The sequence below is a fragment of the Podarcis liolepis genome, assembly GCF_965112155.1.
Source record: "Podarcis liolepis genome assembly, chromosome: 14".
Taxonomy (NCBI): domain Eukaryota; kingdom Metazoa; phylum Chordata; class Lepidosauria; order Squamata; family Lacertidae; genus Podarcis; species Podarcis liolepis.
Window position 1 is genome coordinate 5,684,132 of NC_139569.1, and position 20,542 is coordinate 5,704,673.

The 20,542-nt window shown below is 46.7% G+C and overlaps 1 protein-coding gene across 1 annotated transcript in view; it reads left to right on the forward strand.

The window, feature by feature from the left end:
* Positions 1-20,542, forward strand: part of INTS1 (integrator complex subunit 1) — a 76,168-nt gene that overhangs the window by 30,017 nt on the left and 25,609 nt on the right. Inside the window, exons 21-32 of the mRNA XM_083474665.1 lie at positions 1,844-1,993; positions 3,370-3,549; positions 5,435-5,539; positions 8,061-8,228; positions 9,351-9,462; positions 10,883-11,044; positions 11,668-11,814; positions 13,415-13,513; positions 14,365-14,489; positions 16,591-16,845; positions 18,919-19,078; positions 20,265-20,405. Of these exons, the coding sequence (XP_083330791.1) occupies positions 1,844-1,993; positions 3,370-3,549; positions 5,435-5,539; positions 8,061-8,228; positions 9,351-9,462; positions 10,883-11,044; positions 11,668-11,814; positions 13,415-13,513; positions 14,365-14,489; positions 16,591-16,845; positions 18,919-19,078; positions 20,265-20,405 (1,804 nt within the window). The remainder of the gene's footprint in view (positions 1-1,843; positions 1,994-3,369; positions 3,550-5,434; positions 5,540-8,060; positions 8,229-9,350; positions 9,463-10,882; positions 11,045-11,667; positions 11,815-13,414; positions 13,514-14,364; positions 14,490-16,590; positions 16,846-18,918; positions 19,079-20,264; positions 20,406-20,542) is intronic.

Below are 20,542 nucleotides of genomic sequence, written 5' to 3' on the forward strand. Positions count from 1 at the left end.
AAGGCTCCCCACGCTGCTGGTGTCTGCCTGGCGCGGGGGCGCTCCGCCCGCCGAGCAGCAGGCTGCTATCCGCAGCCTAGACATCCCTGCCGGACCTCCCGTAGGGCTGCCTAGGCTGCGGATGTGTTCGTGAAGTCGGTGCGCACCGACCCCTCTCGCTCTCCAAGCTTCAGCAAAAGCCTGCATTCGCCCCATAGGACGCACCCAGATTTCCCCTTCATTTTTGGAGGGGGGAAAGTGCGTCCTATAGGGCGAAAAATACGGTAGGTGCTCTCTATTTGCATCAGCCACTAGCCATAGCAATAAAACAAAATAAAATTTAACAAAGACAGAGGTAAAAACCTAACTATACAAAGTGCAGTCTGGAGGTTTAAATTAATAATCAAACAATAGAAAGGGCATAGTAGCAATGGTTGAGCGACCTTTTATGGATAGTAGTAGAGAGGTAAGAAGCTCAGTCCTTGAATCTTTATGCGAGCTAGAAGCACATGAGCTACTGATTCAGTACTGCCATCTCCACACGGACACAACCATATTTCCAGCGGGAATTTTTTGAAATCGACCCTCAAGTGAGGGAGCTGCCAAAACGCCCTTGGAGCTGGATATCAGGCTGAGCGATGGGGGTGGAGACGCTCCTTCAGATATACAGGGCTGAGGCCACATAGAGCTTTAAAGGTCAGCAACAACGCTTTGAATTGCGCTCAGAAATGTACTGGGAGCCAATGGAGGTCTTTTAGGACCCATGTTATGCGGTCCCGGTGGCTGCACCCAGTCACCAGTCTGGCAGCAGCATTCTGGATTAGTTGTACTTTCAGAGTCACCTTCAAATGTAGCCCCACATAGAACGCATGGCAGTAGTCCAAGCGGGAGATAACTAGAGCATTCCCCGCTCTGGCGAGACAGTCTGTGGGCAGGTAAGGTCTCAGCCAGCGTACTGGATAGCGTTAGTAGACAGCCACCATTTGTTAAGGTTGCTGAGGGTTGTTAAGAGAGCCCAATATTCCTCTCAGAGCTGCAACTTCCCCAGAGTTTCCTGTGAAGCGGAATTGATTGCTCAACCACTCTGGGAATGGTTGCCCTGTGAGGGGCACAGGAGATCTCCTAAACACCCTCAGCACCCTTAGCAAACTGCAGCCCCCATAATTCTCTGGGGGAAGCCAGAGACCACATCACACCGGTCTTGAACGACCTAGACTGGCTCCCAGTCCATTTCCGAGCACAATTCAAAGTGTTGGTGCTGACCTTTAAAACCCTAAACGGCCTTGGCCCAGTATACCTGAAGGAGCGTCTCCACCCCCATCGTTCTGCCCGGACACTGAGGTCCAGTGCCAAGGGCCTTCTGGTGGTTCTCTCACTGCGAGAAGCCAAGTTACAGGGAACCGGGCAGAGGGCCTTCTCAGTGGTGGCACCTGCCCTGTGGAATGCCCTCCCACCAGATGTCAAAGAGAAAAACAACTACCAGACTTTTAGAAGACATCAGAAGGCAGCCCTGTTTAGGGAAGCTTTTAATGTTTAACAGATTCTTGTTTTTTAATATTCTGTTGGAAGCCGCCCAGAGTGGCTGGGGAAACCCAACCAGTTGGGCGGGGTATAAATAATAAATTATTATTATTATTATTATTATTATTATTATTATTATTATTATTACTACTACTACTACTACTACTGTTTAAAGGGCCTCAGAGCTCTTCTGATGCACGGTGCGGATGCGGCCTGAGCGGTTCTTTGAACCCCAGCCTCCTTTGCCCTGGCCTTCCCACGGTAGCTGCTACCCCACATCAGCTCTCAGCGGTCCAGTAGCTGGAGAACCGCAGGGAAGAAACGGTGACCTCTTTCTCCACAGAGGCAGCAGAAGCAGAGGCAGCTGCTTGGGCGCCTCCAGGACCTGCTGTTGGGACCCAAGGCCGACGAGCAGACCACGTGCGAAGTCCTCGACTATTTCCTGAGGCGCCTCAGCTCCTCCCAGGTGGCCTCGCGGGTGCTGGCCATGAAGGTAAGGAAGATGGCGAGGACGGTGTCGCCGGGCCTCTCTTGAGCCTCCTGACAACGGGACCACTTCACAGGAAGACGTTTCTTCAGCTCAAGAAGACAGGCAGCTTATTCCACTGGTAGCTTGGGCATCTGTTGCCCTGTGTACCCATTCGGATGTGGGTTTCAAATAAAAGGATAAGATTCAAATGGAAGTGAGCACAACGAGTGCAGCAAAACATGCCGATATATTATTAAATCCTAAGCTGATGGAGAGTTAAGCAGGGTCTTCAGTCAACTCTCCATTCCAGTTTATTTATTTATTTACTTATTGTTGTTGTTGTTGTTGTTGTTATTATTATTATTATTATTATTATTATTATTATTATTATTATATTTTCTAGCTGACATTCCACGGCTTCTGAGCAAATGCAGCCCTCACTAGACTGTTTAGGGTTTGGGGGGTGTTTTACTCCCTTTGTTGGCTTCTTTGAAAGATAGTTTTGCCACCGAGCCTTATGAGGAGTGATTGAGGGAATTGGGTATGTTTAGCCTGGGAAAAGGGGAGGCTGAGAGGAGACAGGATAGCCGTCTTCAAATACCTCAACGACTGTCACATGGAAGAGGGAACAAGCTTGTTTTCTCCTGCTCCTGAGGGGAGACCCAAACCAGTGGCTTCAAGTTACAAGAAAGGGGATTCCGACTCAACATCAGGAAGAATGTCCTTACAGTAAGAGCTGGTCAAGAGTGGAGCGGTCTCGCTCGGGAGGTTTCGGACTCTCCTTTCTTGGAGGTTTTTTAAGTAGAGGTTAGACGGCCATCTGTCTGTTAGAATTCCTGCTCCGTGATTGCAGTCATGGGGTTGTTGTCTTTCACATGGCGGAATATGTTTTGACTCCACAGAGTGGGACGTGACGGAGACAGGATGTTTGAGTGACTGCGTTCCGTGAAGTAGGACTGTTGTCCTTTTCCCCCCCTCTTTGCTGTCTGATGCTAGAGAGAGAGGGAGCCATGTTGCAGTGCTCCGTGTGTGTTTATATGTAAATAAAGTAGATTAGCCAAAATGCTGAGTTGCTGAGATCTGTCACGCAAGCTGCAAAGACTGTGGATCCCTAAGTGTGCCGGTGTCTGCTGGCATTGGTCACTGTGATGTTCAGGCTGAAGAAAGCTTTTGAAGCTCCCGAATGATCGACCAGGAGGGAGAGAACACGCCAGTTGGGCATGTGTCTCTGCCAGGGTCCTACTCGAGTGTAGGGCTGAGCTCCTGACACTGCCATGGACTCTTCAGTTGAGATTTCTGCATTGCAGGGGGTTGGACTGGATGACCCTCAGGGTCCCTTCCAACTCTTCAATTCTTAGTGGTCTCTGTATTGTATTAATCTGCCTCTGTCCTTCCTGCAGGGCCTGTCATTGGTGCTTTCAGAAGGGGGACTCCGTGACAGAGAGGAGAAGGACCACCCTATGGAGGAAGACTCTGGGGACTCAGAGCTCCTGCAGGGCTACCAGTGGCTCCTACGTGACTTGCCCAAACTGCCCTTGTTTGACAGCGTTAGGGCCGCCACTGCTGTTGCTTTGCAGCAGGTAAGATCTCCTGCTCAGGGTGACACGGAAAATGGCTCCATTTCAGGACTCGGTTGCTACTCCGACTTGTTTCTCGGTTTAGTTCAAAATGCTGGCCTTCACCTTGTAAGGAACTGATGGCGAGCTGGTCTTTGACCGTAATAAATTATCTGTCTAAGAACCGATGGGTTTGACACCAGGGAAGCCTCTGATGAGCCCCATTCCACGTGCTACATGGCTAGAAAAGCAGTACTGGGCCCTCTTCCCCCCTCCCCATAAATTTTACTGAAAGTAATCTAAATAAAAATGAAGAAAGAAAGAAAGAAAAAATACAAAGCCCTCTCTCAAAGGTAGATTTTAATCCTTAATTCTTTTTAAAAGAGTTTTATTTTTATTTTTATTTTATTTTTATTAGATTTTCAATTACAGTCCCATAATAGCCTCATTATAACAATACCAATTTATAATACAATTATTAATACCAATTGTTCAAATACTGAATTATATAGTTTAGATGAGGTGGCATGCTAAATTTGATGGTTTGATTATTTCCTTTATTTCTGCGTTCCAAAATCTTATTAATTTCAATTACATTCGGGTCATAATCATAATCCCTCATACAACAACTGCAATATTAATCACCTCTATTTGTGTCGACCCATTAAATGGTTTATAAAACTGCAAGTGAGGAACTCAAAACCAGATCCTTGTTCTTCCTGTGTGCGGTGGTTATTCTGTCTGCGGTGTTTCTTCCTGTCTTTGAAAGATGTTATGTCTTTCTTTCCCCCGGTTGTTGCTATTATCCCTCATGTCTTGGATGGAGCTATCTTAATCCTTATTTCACCCAGAAGGGGCTGAACACCCCCCCCCCAGCTCTCACCTGGGAGCTTCCAGTTTATCCTCCTAGTCTCCCACCCTGGAAGATCTTCCCTTCCCTGCCTCTTACACAGGTTCCTCATTGACCCAGAGTAGAGGACACACACACACACACACAAACCAGAAGCAAAAGAAAGAAAAAAGAAACACAGCCCAACAAGACAATAACAATAATCCACCAACAGCATACAAATCAATATGGCTAACCTGATCCAAAACACCCACCCACCCCACTCACACACAAAAACAAAGACCACCACAGCCAACCACAAATGAACAGCCACACCCCAGGCCAACCCCAACCTCTCTCACCACCAAAGGAACACAAGTGAACAGCGCAAGCAACGCTGACACCAAGCCCTACATGCATTAAGCATAATAGAAACATCACCACCCGACCCCCACCCCATCTTCCACCCACCCCCAATGTCTCAACAAATGAAACTGATTTGTAAAAATGTTACAATACAAGAGACAGTACACATACTTCTGTAAAGCAAAATAAAAAAAATCCTTCCAGTAGCACCTTAAAGACCAACTAAGTTAGTTCTTGGTATGAGCTTTCGTGTGCATGCACACTTCTTCAGATACACTGAAACAGAAGTTGCCAGATCCTTCTATATAGTGAGAAGGTGGGGAGGGGTATTACTCAGAAGGGTGGTGGGAATGGGAGATTGGCAGATAGCTGAGATGAGCCTGTCGACGACTCTTAACAACTGTAATAGGTCTTACAGGAAAAGGCAAAGGGTGAGAGGGTGAGAAATGGCTTAGTCATGTATAATGGGATAAGAATCCAATGTCTTTGTTCAGACCAGGTCTCTCCATGGTTTTAAGTTTGGTAATGAGTTGCAATTCAGCAGCTTCTCTTTCCAGAACCTATCTGTTCTGTAAAGCAAGAAAATCTTTAATAAAATAAATGAAAAAAGAAAGGAAAGAGAGAGAAATAAAATAAAAAGGGTTTCCAGTTTTCTGTTAGTCAGTGTTGAGCCCTCTTGAGGCTGAGAAACACAATTCTTTCTGCCATTTCCAGGCCATCCACATGGAGACGGATCCTCAGACGATCAGTGCTTACTTGGTTTACCTTTCCCAGCATGCTCCAGTGGAGGAACAGGGACAGCACAACGATCTCGCGCTGGTGAGAGAGAGGCCTTCCGTTTTAAGGGCCGAACACATAGCTCTGTGGTGGTTCCCTCTTAACGTTCTCCTCGGCCATGTGTTCTTCATAGCGGGTTCTTTGGGGACATTTCTGGACTTCAGCTCCCATCACCCCTCACTACTGACCGCACTGGGAGGGCTGATGGGAGCTGGAGTTCAAACACATCTGGAGGGCCACAGGTACCTGGCGCCTCTTCTAAGTCCAGTCGTACCTTGGTTGTCGAACGCCTTGCAGCTCTAACGTTTTGGCTCCCGTACGCCGCAAATCTGGATGTAAGTGTCCTGGTTTGGAACATTCTTTGGAACCCAAACATTGGCCAGTGCTTCCGATTGAGTGCAGGAAGCTTCTGCAGCCAATCGGAAGCCGCATCTTGGTTTCCGAATGTTTTCGGGAGTCGAACGGACTTCCAGGACGGATTAAGTTCGAGAACCAAGGTTCCACCGCAATGGGCTTCCGAAAACCAGCTGCTGGAAGCTGCAGAAGGGGGAGAGAGCTCCTGTTCTTGCGTTTTGCTTGCAGGTTTCCCACGGTTGTCTGTGTTGGCCACCGTGAGAACAAGACTTTGGACTAGGTGTGTTCTGTTAATGCCTGCTTGTTATTAACTGATAACCTGTGGACCTCTTTGGATAACTGGGTTATTTGAGAGGCAATACCTCTAATTTGGAGGGACGTGGGTGGCGCTGTGGGTTAAACCACAGAGCCTAGGACTTGCCGATCAGAAGCTCGGCAGTTCAAATCCCCACGATGGGGTGAGCTCCCATTGCTCGGTCCCTGCTCCTGCCAACCTAGCAGTTCAAAAGCACGTCAAAGTGCAAGTAGATAAATAGGTACCTCTCCGGCGGGAAGGTAAACGGTGTTTCTGTGCACTGCTCTGGTTTGCCAGAAGCGGCTTAGTCATGCTGGCCACATGACCCGGAAGCTGTACGCCGGCTCCCTCAGCCAATAAAGCGAGATGAGCGCCGCAACCCCAGAGTCATCTGCGACTGGACCTAATGGTCAGGGGTCCCTTTACCTTTTACCTCTAGTTTGTTGAAAGATATGCTCAACCATTCTTGCAATTAGAGTTAATTGGGTGCTCTCCCTGCTTGCTATTCCATCCTCTCTTAGCGACACAGGATCAACTTGCCCCATTGCTGAATCCAGTTCCACTGTCTCACCTTGAATACTCTCCCCACACTCACAATCATCTTCGAGGGAAGAAAACCAGTTTTTTGTTGGAACTATAAAAGCAGATTTGTTTTTTAAAAGTCCTCTATTTTAGATTGTTTGGGAACCGGTGAGAGAGCTACATCCTCTGGGTCCCTGTAGCGTTTACTAGCAGGCATAGCGTCACCGTGGGGAGTAAACAAGGAAAGGTTTCCCCAACCGAAGAAGAAAAAATAGAAAGTGCTCCGTTTGTTCAATTTAAGAGCTTCTCTGTGTGGTGACTGCCAGGAGTTCCAGGAACAAAGTATAGAAGGGAGCTGGCGGTTAATAGATAGCAGCTGGTGGCCTGCCCAGGATGCGTCACAGAACTTGCCCACGATGTTTCTCATAGCATAGACAAGAAGGTGCTGATAGAATCTCAGTAGGTTGGTAAGTTTAAAAGTAGAGAAGTAAGAAAATTACTTCCTTGGGTCACAATCAATGCTAATTACAGTCCTGTTATCTGCGGAGCTCCGAAGCCTGCTTGCTAAGCCGTCGCCATCTTGGAACTCCCCCTGTTGGACTAAGTGGGCCTTTGGCCTGATCTCACAGCCTCTCATTAATAATAATAATAATAATAATAATAATAATAATAATAATAATTTTTTATTTATATCCCGCCCTCCCCAGCCGAAGCCGGGCTCAGAGCGGCTAACAACAGTAAAATGATACAACATTCTAAAATCATTTCATTATAAAATCAGTTCAAATCAGATTAATGGCAACCATTGGGCTAGAGTTCTGTGAGGATTGTCAAAGGAGGGGGTCAGGCTGTGTCCTGGCCAAAGGCCTTGTGGAACAGCTCTGTCTTGCAGGCCCTGCAGAAAGATGTCAAGTCCCGCAGGGCCCTAGTCTCTTGTGACAGAGCGTTCCACCAGATTGGGGCCACAGCCGAAAAAGCCCTGGCTCTGGTTGAGGCCAGCCTAACCTCTCTGTGGCCCGGGACCTCCAAGATGTTTTTATTTGAAGACCGTAAGGTCCTCCGTGGGACATACCAGGAGAGACGGTCCCGTAGGTACGAGGGTCCTAGGCTGTATAGGGCTTTGAAGGTAGAAGGTAAAGGTACCCCTGCCCGTATGGGCCAGTCTTGCTAGACTCTAGGGTTGTGCGCTCATCTCACTCTATAGGCCAGGAGCCAGCGCTGTCCGCAGACACTTCCGGGTCACGTGGCCAGCGTGACAAGCTGCATCTGGCGAGCCAGCCAGATTAAAGGTTAATTAAGATTAAGGGTTAAAACCAGCACCTTAAACCTGATCCTGTACTACACTGGGAGACAGTGCAACTCTCATGCCTTGTTTGCCGTTGACTTTCTCAGGACGTGGCCAGGCTGATTGTGGAACGGTCCACCATCATGACCCACCTCTTCTCGAAGCTCTCCTACAGCTCAGAGTCTGACGCCGTGCTGGTGGCCCTGCTCTCCGTCTTCTCCCGCTACATCAAGCGCATGCGCCAGAGCAAAGAGGGCGAGGAGGTCTACAGCTGGGTGAGTGGTGGCCCTCTCCTTCCCCGGTCACTGAATCGCCTCCTTTCCTGCTGGGACCTTCTCCAGCATCGCTCGGGAGCCCTTCCTCCACTCCTGACTGCGATGGCAGTTCCCTGACATTGTCTTTGGCATTCCCTCCCAAATGATTTGGTCTGCCTCCACAGAAAAGAATGTATCATTCCGTGTAAGTGTCTACAATTCACGTTCAGGGAATGAGGCTTCCATCCATTGCAGCATTGCAAAACAGTTCATTTGAAAACCAACAGGACACACAGCTAATCTACTTTGTTGTTGTTTTGCAGTAGGGTTCCCTGCGATTAGGAAGTAACTACAAGTTATGATGCCTTTATTGAATTGTGTCATTGTTTTGAGAAATTTATTGTTGTTGTTTACTTTATTTATATGCAACAGGGTTTGATATTATAATGATTGCAATGTTTGTGATTTTTTTTAATGCTGTTGCGATTATTGTGAGCTCAATATTTGTTGTTGGAAAAGCAAGATACAAATATGTCAAATGAACAAAGAACTGAATACCTTTTTATTTGTGCATGATCCAATTCCACGGTGTTTTATCACTACCGTGTTGGATTCACTGATTTTTTTTTTTGGTGGTATTTTTTTTTTGTATTTTAAATGTATTTTAATGATCACTGAATTTTCATTATGATTGCCTTAAAACCTCTCTGAACGCCATTTTGGAGAAAGGGCTTGAAATAAATCTATCAAATAAATAAATTCACCCTATATATTTATTTTGGTTTTACTCTCCCTTTTGGACAAGCCCTTGCAAGGCAGTTTATGATTTTTTAAAAAGCAATGAAGCAATGAAATAAATTGCATGTATTAGAAACAGGATCAGTTTCTTTTTTTAATGTAAGAGCCAACATTTTCGGAGGTGGTATATATATATATATATATATATATATATATATATATATATATGTATGTGTGTGTGTGTATGTATGTATGTATGTATAGGATTTATTTAGAAACGTTCTCCCCAAGGAAGGGGCCAGGCAAGATTCTTAGGGGTGAGCATTCTGCAAGTGAGCAGCCGCCATTTTTCTCCAAGAGCGGTTGCATTTCATTACCCAATCTTCTCTCTCTGCCTCTCTCTAGTCGGAGTCCCAAGATCAGGTATTCCTCCGCTGGAGCACCGGAGAAACAGCAACGATGCACATCCTGGTCGTCCATGCCATGGTGATTCTGCTGACTCTTGGACCACCTCAAGGTGAATGATGGAGGTCATGTATTTTCCAGTGGATGCTGGATCTGCCTCTCTGCCCAGCCTCCTTTGCCCCGGGCAGGAATTAATGGATCCTTGCCTGATTGAGCCAAATGGAATGGGGGATCTCTCCCTGAATCCCTGCAAAGCTTCTCTAAGATACTCTGTCTTTCTCCTGTGAAAGAAGAGAATCTGTGGAATGAAGCGACAATTGCAGATTTCAGTTCGGTGCTCCTGGTTTTTCTTCCCCTACATAAATCAATAAAAGGTCCCTAGACCTTATAGGTGCAGAGGCAGGCGAGACCAATGCCCGAGGAAATCTCTGATGCCTTAAGCAGTGGCTACATAGCAGTTTCCAGTGGATCTTCTTTAGCAATCTCTCATAGTCGAGTAAGATTGTCCTTCATGAAGATGGTCTTAACAGTGAATCCTTAAGGCCAATTCTGAATCCACATGTCCTTCCACAGTGGAGACATAGGTTTCCGGGCAGGAGTTGATTGCAGTGAGGGTTTGCCAAGCATGCCTTCCTCTTAGCACGTTTCTCCCTTGCGTCCTGAGTTTGAGTGTCTTCAAAGCCCACGACACCTTTGGGAAAGGCTGTTCTCCAATTGGAGCGCTCGCAGGCCAGTGTTTCCCAGTTGTCGATGTTTATACTACATTTTTTTTAGATTTGCCTTGAGAGAGTCTTTAAACCTCTTTTGTTGACCACCAGCATTACGCTTTCCATTTTTAAGTCTAGAATAGAGTAGTTGCTTTGGAAGACGATCATCAGGCATCCGCACAACATGACCAGTCCAACGAAGTTAATGTTGAAGCATCATCGCTTTGACACTGGTGATCTTTGCTTCTTCCAGTACACAGGCATTAGTTTGCCTGTCTTCCCCAGTGATGTGTAAACTTTTTCGGAGACACCATTGATGGAATCTTGTGAGGAGTTGGAGATGGCGTTTATAAGTGGTCCCTGTTTCACAAGCATGGGAACTGAGCGCCCCGTGTGGCTTCTCGCCTGTTCAATACGACCAGCAGAAGCTGAGTCAATTCTGCCCACTGGCCTGATTTGCATAATGGATATAGAGGAAAAGATGTTATTTTTTGTGGGGAAGAGACATTTGGGTGAAGTTGAGCAGGGTTTTGATGCAGACATATCTCTGGTGTTAATAGGGAGTGGGCTTTGGTGGGGCGGCTTCTGTGACCCTCTCTATGCTGTTTCTTAAGTTGCGGTAAAAAATAATTTACCAGCTTGCTGCTCCCCCCAAAAAACATCTTTTGTTCTGTTACCTCCCCAAAGCCCCCAACAAGCCCGGAAGTGGGGGAGGGGAGTTGTGATCCAGAACATCAGGAGACCACCAGGTTGACAAAGGCTGGTTTGGGGTGTAGCAAATATGTACGAGGCAAGCAAGATGACTCTCCGAACATTTATTTAAAGCCGGGGGTGGGGACTTTTGCACCCTGCTGGACATCTGGTTCCCCGAGAAGAAGCCCCTCCCCACAGCTTTCCTGGTGGACACATCGGAAGAGGCGCTTCTCCTCCCAGACTGGCTGAAGCTGCGCATGATCCGTTCAGAGGTGCCTCGGTTGGTGGATGCAGGTAGGCCGACCTGCCTGGGGATATGGGAAGAGACATCATTGGTGGCCTACCTGTTAAGCTATCCTCCATACATGAAGTCACAGGAAGGGCTTGAAATACAGTGGTACCTCGGTTTTCAAACGCAATCCGTTCTGGAAGGCTGAGTTCTGAAACGTTTGGAAACTGAAAGCTGAAGCCTCAAAACAGAAGCCTCTCAATATGGAAAACTCAAAACGGAGGCATTTACTTCCGGGTTTGCGGCGTTCAAGTTCCAAAACGTTCGACTACAGAGGCGTTCAAAAACCGAGGCGCCACTGTATAAGCAATGAATTATTGAAAGACTTAACGATATCGGGGCTTAATAAAAGTGTATGTGTTCTAAAACAGCTATTAAAAAGGAGTAACCAAAAAACCTCAGGAAAGGAAGGGTGGGAAGTCGAGAAGGAATTATGTGTTTAAAAAAGCTATTTGATGACAAGAGTTTTGTAATATTTGTGGTCACTTCATTTTAGAAAGAGAGACACCTGTTGTGTTATCTGTGACACAACTGGCCATGCACATAAGGCTCTGTGTAATGTGATTTTTGTGGGTTCGCAAGGAACTTGGAGCGAGCCGGTTCTGACTTGGGGGGTGTTTTGTCCCAGCTCTGCAAGACCTGGAGCCTCAGCAGCTGCTGCTGTTTGTCCAGTCCTTTGGAATCCCCGTCTCCAGCATGAGCAAGCTCCTGCAGTACCTCGACCAGGCTGTCTCCCACGACCCTCAGACTCTGGAGCAGAATATCATGGACAAAAGTAAGGGAACTGAGGGCTGTGGCAGTGGGCGGGGGGAGGATCCCCTCAAGCTCCATCTTTTTTCTTTTTATATTTGGGGGGTGGAATCCGTGATAAAAAAAAATTAAGTGATATAGGAAAAAGGAGGAAAAGTGAGGGGAAGAAAAAAACAAAGATGTGGATAAGAAAGAAAACTCTTATACAGTGGTGCCTCGCAAGACGAAAAGAATCCGTTCTGTGATTCTCTTCGTCTAGCAGTTTTTTCGTCTTGCGAAGCAAGCCCATTGACAGATTAGCGCTATTAGCGGCTTTTAGCGGCTTATCGGCTTATCGGATCAGCTGATAAGCGGCTTATTGGCTTAGAAAAAGGGGGGGGGAGGGGAAAAAACCAGCAGGAACTCGCAAGACATTTTCGTCTTGCGAAGCAAGCCCATAGGAGATTCGTTTTGCGAAGCACCTCCAAAACGGAAAACTCTTTCGTCTAGCGAGTTTTCCGTCTTGCGAGGCATTCGTCTTGCGGGGCACCACTGTATTGAATTTTTGTACAGTGGACGCTCGGGTTGCGAATGTGATCCATGCGGGAAGCACTTCCCGCAACTCGCAGCACCGCATGTGCACACACGCAGGTCGCAATTTGGTGCTTCTGCGCATGTGCAAGCACCGAAACCTGGAAGTAACCAGGTCCGGTACTTCCGGGTTTGACGCAGTGCACAACCCGAAATCGCACAACCCGAAGTGTCTGTAACCCGAGGTATGACTGTACAGTGGTGCCTCGGGTTAAATACTTAATTCTTTCCGGAGGTCCGTTCCTATCCTGAAATTGTTCTTAACCTGAAGCACCACTTTAGCTAATGGGGCCTCCTGCTGCCACTGCGCCGCTGGAGCACAATTTCTGTTCTCATCCTGAAGCAAAGTTATTAACCCGAGGTAATATTTCTGGGTTAGCGGAGTCTGTAACCTGAAGCGTATGCAACCTGAAGCGTATGTAACCCGAGGTACCACTGTATATTGATTTTATTATTGTTCTTATTATTCATCATCAACCTTCTGGGCATGGGTCATATTATACGGGCAGGTTTGTTTGTGCGTATCATAATCTTCCCAACCTTCTGCCTTCCAGATGTTTTTGGCTTCAACTACCATCATTCCCTGCTTTGTTAGCAAGGGTTGATGGGAGTTGGAGTTCCCAGCGGCATCTAAAAAGCATCACACCCACCAGCTCTTCCTTGCAACATTAAGCAGGGAAGGACATTTCCCCTGTGTTTCAGTTTTCCATGGGACACGTTCTGTTCCATTCAGACCACACCCACACCATACATTTAAAGTGCTCTGATCGCACTTGGAACAGTCATGGCTTCCCCCAAGGAATTCTGGGACCTGTAGTTTGTTAAGGGTGCTGAACGCTGCCAGCCAGATGTATATGGGAAAGCTCACAAGCAGAACCTGAGCTCAGCAGCGATCTCCCCACTTGCGATTCCCAGCAGCTGATTCTGTCCGCACAAGAAATTCCCTAACTCCACCCATATACAATTAACTCTAGTGCCCCCTAGGGATTGAACTGTATAACAACACTATCCACTGTCCCTGTTTTTTTCCTTTTTGGCGATTTGTTCTCTTTCAGATTACATGGCTCACCTGGTGGAGGTCCAGCATGAGAGAGGAGCAACTGGCGGACAGACATTCCACTCACTGCTCACCGCTTCTATCCCATCTCGCCGAGGTATTCATTCATTCATTCATTCGTTACGCATGCTCTTACATGCCACTTTCTGTCACAAAGTAACCTCAAAGCTGTTTGCTTAAGGTGCTCAAAACAGAATAAACAGAAATCCCAAAATGCAGCTTTAAAGTCACAGTGATAAAGCTGTTAGACTCAAGAAGCAATACAAAAAAAGAGACCAAATGTGGTTTGGCAGCGGCGGCGTGGGACAGCAAAAATGTCTTCTCTGTGTGGCGAAATTCCAGCAGTTTATTTCCTCTCTCTCCCCACATTTTTAAAAATTGAATTTTAGTAGCAGCAGGTGGCTTACAGAAATGAAACAAAAAATTGTTTTAAAACAGCCGGTATTTGCAATTGCCAATAAAGAAATATAGAACTTAACCGAATCGGTAACAAAACACTCCAGGAGGGTGTGGTCTCTGATTACAGAAGGCAACTACAACCGGGAAGGGTGGGGTATAAATAAAAAATTATTATTGTTGCTATTATTGCAACCTGATCTCGCAACCAGTGTGCTTTCTGTGCTGCCATCTTATCTGCCCTCCATGACCTTGATCAGATGTAGGCTTTCCAGCAACACTGAGTCTGTTAACTCTCTCCCTCTCCCAGTTCTCCTTCGCCTAACTGTTCACCCCCTGGTTCTTCCCAACTGTTTTCTGAACTATGTCCCTCTGCAAACCATTGTTCCAAATCTATACTGTCCCACTGCTCCTGGGAAGATTCAGGATCCTGATCAGGGGGAGGGGGGGTGCTCCCACCATTCCTGCTCAGTGCCGCTCTCATCCGCACGGTCCCTGACAGGTTCTTGAAAAAGCCCCACTCTCAAGATTTCCCCATTATTTTCTCTTCAGACAGCGATGATTCTCCACGACCCAAAAGCAGCCTCGAGACTCCACAAGGGCAGGGCAGGATCCGTGCTTTGGCCCAGATCCGAGTTCTCGGTCCAGACGATGACTTGGCAGGCATCCTCCTTCAGGTAGGGACCCTGAGCCTTATCCCCCCCAAACCCCCTGTCAGGAGCTTGTCCTACTCTCAAGTAGGACCCTGGCAGAGACACATGCCCGACTGGCATGTTCTCTCCCTCCTGGTCTTTCGTTCGGGAGCTTTCTTCTGCCTGAACATCACAGCGACCAATGCCTACAGACATCGGCATACTTAGGGATCCGCAGAGTTTGTGCATCATGCGTAACAGACCTCACCAACTCAGCATTTTGGCTCATTACTTTATTTACATATAAACACACACGGAGCACTGCAACATGGCTCCCTCTCTCTCTAGCATCAGACAGCAAAGAGCAAAAGAACAAAGGACAATAGTCCCACTTCACAGAACACAGCAACACAAACATCCTGTCTCCGTCACTTCCCACTCTGTGGAGTCAAAATATATACCGTCATGTGATAGACAACAATCCCATGACTGCAATCATGGAGCAGGAATTCTAACACCCCCAACCCCACTTTGTTTCTTTGCATGTTCTTCCACGCTGTCCATGTCTCTCTGGCGAAACTGCAGACAGTCTCCGCCACAGAATTATTGTTTTGCTTATTTATTGCAGTTATTAGTCCCTTTTCTTTCACAAAAAGTGAGCCGCAATGACTTCCAAAACAGCACAAAATGTTAAAACCTTAAAATGCATGTGTGCATTTAAGAGACAGGTCTAAGGCTTCCCATACTCTGAAAGAGGCCACAAATATCTAAACCCAGTTTCTGAGCAAACATATTCCTGTCACCATGTCGGTTCTCACACACATACATACATCCCATGATTCCCCATCACTCCATTTTTGTTCCTTCGTTGAAACCTTTATTAGCTGTTCTTCAGCCTTGCCTTTCAGAGCGACAGATGCCATAAGGCAGTGAAAGACAACAGGTGATAGATTCTGTAAGACCGCAGTAACAAATGGCAACTGCTGAAAATCTGGTATTAAAAAAACGGGGTGGGGAACAGACCTTCGCAACTGCCCAGGCAGATTTTTTTTAAAAAATGGAACATTTTTATCTGGCACAAAACGGAGAACAAAGATGGTGCCAGGCAGGCTTCCATGGAAGGGGAGTTCTACAGATGCAAGGCCACTACTGAGAAGGCCCTGTGTATTGTCATTGCCTGATTAATTGCAGATGGGTATGGAGGGCAGAGGGATGTGGGTGGCTCTGTGGGTTAAACCACAGAGCCTAGGACTTGCCGATCAGAAGGTTGGCGGTTCGAATCCCTGCGATGGGGTGAGCTCCCGTTGCTCGGTCCCTGCTCCTGCCCACCTAGCAGTTCGAAAGCACGTCAAAGTGCAAGTGGATAAATAGGTGGGAAGGTAAACGTCGTTTCTGTGCGCTGCTCTGGTTCACCAGAAGCGGCTTAGTCATGCTGGCCACATGACACGGAAGCTGTACGCCGGCTCCCTCAGCCAATAAAGCGAAATGAGCGCTGCAACCCCAGAGTCGGTCACAACTGGACTTAATGGTCAGGGGTCCCTTTACCTTTATCTTTACCTTTACCTGTATGGAGGGCAGACTTTGGGGCAGCAAATGCCATGGGCAGATGGGGCTTTGGGTTTGATAAAACCTTTTGGGCCTTCCCCATTTCCTTCTCACCCCCAGCCCCTTCCCAGTGGGTCCCTTGCCCCGAAAGTCCATGCTTCCTTTTCTCCCCCTCTTTGACCTTTCCCACTGCACCGAGATCTGCAGAAACCCAGGTACAGTGGTGCCCCGCAAGATGAATGCCTCGCAAGACGAAAAACTCGCTAGACGAAAGGGTTTTCCGTTTTTTGAGCCGCTTCGCAAGACGAATTTCCCTATGGGCTTGCTTCGCAAGACGAAACGTCTTGCAAGTTCTTGCGAGTTTGTTTCCTTTTTCTTAAAGCTGCTAAGCCGCTAATAGCTGTGCTTCGCAAGACGAAAAAACCGCAAGACGAAGAGACTCGCGGAACGGATTAATTTCGTCTTGTGGGGCACCACTGTATTGCGGCTGGGAGAAAAGGAAGCAAAAATGTAGAAACCTGGAAACCCGTGTTTTTCCTAGTCTGTAAGCAAATGCAGCTCCCTCGCTTTTCTGACGCCTCCTTTTTCGCGCCTTGGGCAGCTCTTTCCGTTGACTCCAGATCCCCGCTGGCAGAACTCGAACCCGCGCCCGCTTTCCTTGGCTCTGCAGCAGGCGCTGGGGCAGGAACTGGCCCGGCTCCGCCAGGGGAACGACGCCACGCCGGGGACCGCGGTGAAACTCCTGCAGGCGGTGGCGGCCCTGCTGAACTCTCCCCATGGCGGGGCGCTGGTGATGGCGATGCACCGGAACCACGTTGCGTCTTGTCCGCTTATGCGCCTGCTGTTCCAGTGTCAGGTGAGGACGTCTGTGGGTGGAGGGGCCCAGGTTGTCATTCGAGGCTGCCAGGGTAGCTCAGTTACAAAACAACAACAAACAAACCTGTGGTCACGTAAAGCATCCTCAATAAACACACGAGACATAACTGGCTGTGTTCTTAGATAAATAAGGTATGCTATTCCACAAAATACATATGGTATGTACAGTTATTTATTGTTTGATGTTATTTGGAAGTGAGAGCTGGACCATAAAGAAGGCTGATCGCCGAATAATTGATGCTTTTGAATTATGGTACTGGAGGAGACTCTTGAGAGTCCCATGGACTGCAAGAAGATCAAACCGATCCATTCTGAAGGAAATCAGCCCTGAGTGCTCACTGGAAGGACAGATCCTGAAGCTGAGGCTCCAATACTTTGGCCACCTCATGAGAAGAGAAGACTCCCTGGAAAAGACCCTGATGTTGGGAAAGATGGAGGGCATAAGGAGAAGGGGACGACAGAGGACGAGATGGTTGGACAGTGTTCTCGAAGCTACCAGCATGAGTTTGACCAAACTGCGGGAGGCAGTGGAAGACAGGAGTGCCTGGCGTGCTCTGGTCCAGGGGGTCACAAAGAGTCGGACACGACTAAACAACAATAACAACAATATTATTTTTGCTGTAAAATGTGTGAGATCATGTTAATTGTATTTATTTGCATTACTTAGTGCTTTAACTACTGATGAAGCCCAGGACGACGAAACAAGCCCAGTATTCCGGAAATCCTTGTCTAGACTCTGTGAAAGGATTTTGTGGAAGCGTAACAACCTTTCATGTGGATTGTTTGGATTTTATGAACAGACAGGTGGAATAGACACTATTATACGGATGGAGCTTATGCATGAACTGATTAGAGAATGATCTGATCCACTGTGATCTTCTTTGTTCGTTTGTTGAACTTTATGAGTTACTTCTGTTGAAATTTGATACAATGAATAGCATACCTTATTTATCTAAGAGCAGAGCCAATTAGTCTCATGTGTTAATTGAAGCTAGCTCAGTTGGCAGAGCATGAGGCTCTTAATCTCAGGGTTGTGTGTTCAAGTCCCACGTTGGGCAAAAGATTCCTGCCTTGCAAGATTGGGGCAGATGACCCCCGTGGTCTGAATTCTGCAATTAGGGCTGGGGAATAATATATGGCTTTCAGCGTCGCGATATATCGCCAGCTAAATATCACAATATACCGAAATATCATGATGTCAGAAATAAGGATGGCTCTATATAGCAGCATTGGCTGGCTTCACGGTTTTTTCTGCATCGTGATTTTTACATAGTACACACACACATTAGGGCTGGGGCAATGTCTCAATGCACTGTCAAAAATCGGTTTCATCATGGAAACGGTTTCATAATATTCAACACGGCGGTATATCGCGAATCACGATGTGTGTTCGTGTGCTGTTAAAAATCGTGAAGCCAGTCGTTGCTTCTTTCATTATTCCTTCCGTCCCCATTACTCTGCTATAAAATAACAGTTGTAATAATATGTTAAAGGTAAGTTTTAAAAGTCTCCATTTTAGACCCCTGCATAGTAGCCGTTGTCAGGACATGACCTCTACATAGTTCCATCCTTGTTTCAGACATCATGATATATTCGTATATCACAATGTTCAGCCGGTGGTGTATCACAACGTTGAAAGCCAGACATTGCTCGGCTCTAACATACAACATGATTCACGATACATTGCCTGGTCAAAAATTATGAAACCGATATCACATTATGGACTTCAGACCGGTTTTGGATGATATATCAATATATCGCCCAGCCCTAGCTATTAATCTATGATCTGTGTGGGTAACTGGAGTCTGGCACATACAAACAACCAGGTGGTTGTTATTTCATATTAATTAATCTATTAATTTCCCGCATGCCACCCTACCAAGCATTTGTGGTGCCAAAGGTAAAGGCTCCAGTTAGCCTTCTGGTAGCCCTGGCTTCAAGACCACCCTGGTGACCTAGCAGGAGGAAATGTAAGCTCCTCTGGTCTGCCGTTCTCTTGCCTTGCCCCTTCGCTTTGTGTTCTGCCTGTAACCCCACCTGTTCCCTTCTCCAGCGTTCCGTCCCCCAGGACACCACCTTCTCCTCGCTGTTTTTCAAAGTCCTCATGCAGATGTTGCAGTGGCTGGAGAATCCAGCTGTGGAGGAAGGGCCTCTGCGGACCCAGCTCAAATCCTTTGCTGTCCAGTATTCCTCCAGACACCGGATCAATGACGGTAAGAGGGGCGGTTTGGGACGCCTGGGGGAGGACTTGCCACTGCAGGCTGCATGGGGCAGAGACCTTCCTTGGGGCTTATGCCACCCTGTAAAACTGACAGGGTCTCACTCAGGGTGGATTTGATTTGAGGCAGAAAGGGCATCTATACAAACAGACTACTAGCTTCATTCTGGCAAGGAAAATACATTATCATACTCCACAGCAGGGTGGATTTGATTTACATCAAATCGATTTAAATCACGATTTAAATCGCTAGCCAGTACGACTTGATTTAAATCACTAGTCAGTGAGACTTGAATTAAATCTCTCTTTTTCACAGAAAGACTCATTCTTGCTGGTATAATCTTAATATTTACACCCAGATGAAGGTTTCCTGTTTGGAATAATAAAATTTCAGAGTAATTTTTACAGTTATATCAAAAATTACTGATTTGATTATACTATTAGAAATGCATTGACAGATAATTATGAAATCATGGTGAGGTTTAATAGGTTTACTGTTTATATTTGGACAACTTTTCCGCGGTACTTTATTGGAAGGAGAAAAATGATCATTTCCTCAATAACAATTTAAACGATTTATTTAACTAAAACAGTAACATCCTAGAATATGTATCCATGTTTGTTAACAGAGTGGTTAAACATTTTTTTAAAACAAAATCCTTAGACTGAGTTTTAGCACACATGAAAAACTTGAAACAAATCCTTATAGCCTCTGGACTATAATGTAACTTAAATAGCAAACTATCTTTAGAAATATTTTTCCTCCAAAAGTATTTTATTTTAAAAATCCAATTTATTTTTTTTATTAAAAAAAATCTGATTTAAATTTTTAAAAAATCCAGTTTAAATTTTAAAAATCTGATTTTTTTATTTTTATTTTTTAAATCATTGATTTTTATCCAACCTGGTCTCACTGCTGCTAGCAATCCTTCTGCAGCATCCTGCGCTAACCACACCTTGCATTTCATGGGCATGGGAGGCCCCACACATAACTCGGAACTGGTTCCTCCAACTTGCGCCAGCTCTCCAAGTTTATCAGGCACAGGCCTTTCCCACCAGCTGTGACCTTGTAACAGAAGGTGGTAGGACTCGAACTCGGGCCTGTCTGTAGTCAAAGTGCCCGCGCAACCACTGAGCCTGGCTCCTGAGCCATCCTTTATTTCCTCTCTTCTCCCTGGCAGTCCGCGGTGGATTCCTGCACCTCGCCGAGGCTCTGGCTTTCCGCCGGGACACCGACGTCATCGGCCCGACGGTCTGCGCCATCATCACCACCTTGAAGTCTGGGGAGAAGTATAACGTGGAGCCTGAGCTGGTCAGCAAAGGTAAGACCTGTCTCCCTTCCTCCTTCCTCCGATCACGGATGAAGCAGCACCAACTGCTCTCCTGCTCCTCTTCTGCTCCATGGGCAGCTGGGAAATGGGAGTTAGGGGCCAGACGAGGGCTGACTCTTTCCTCCAGC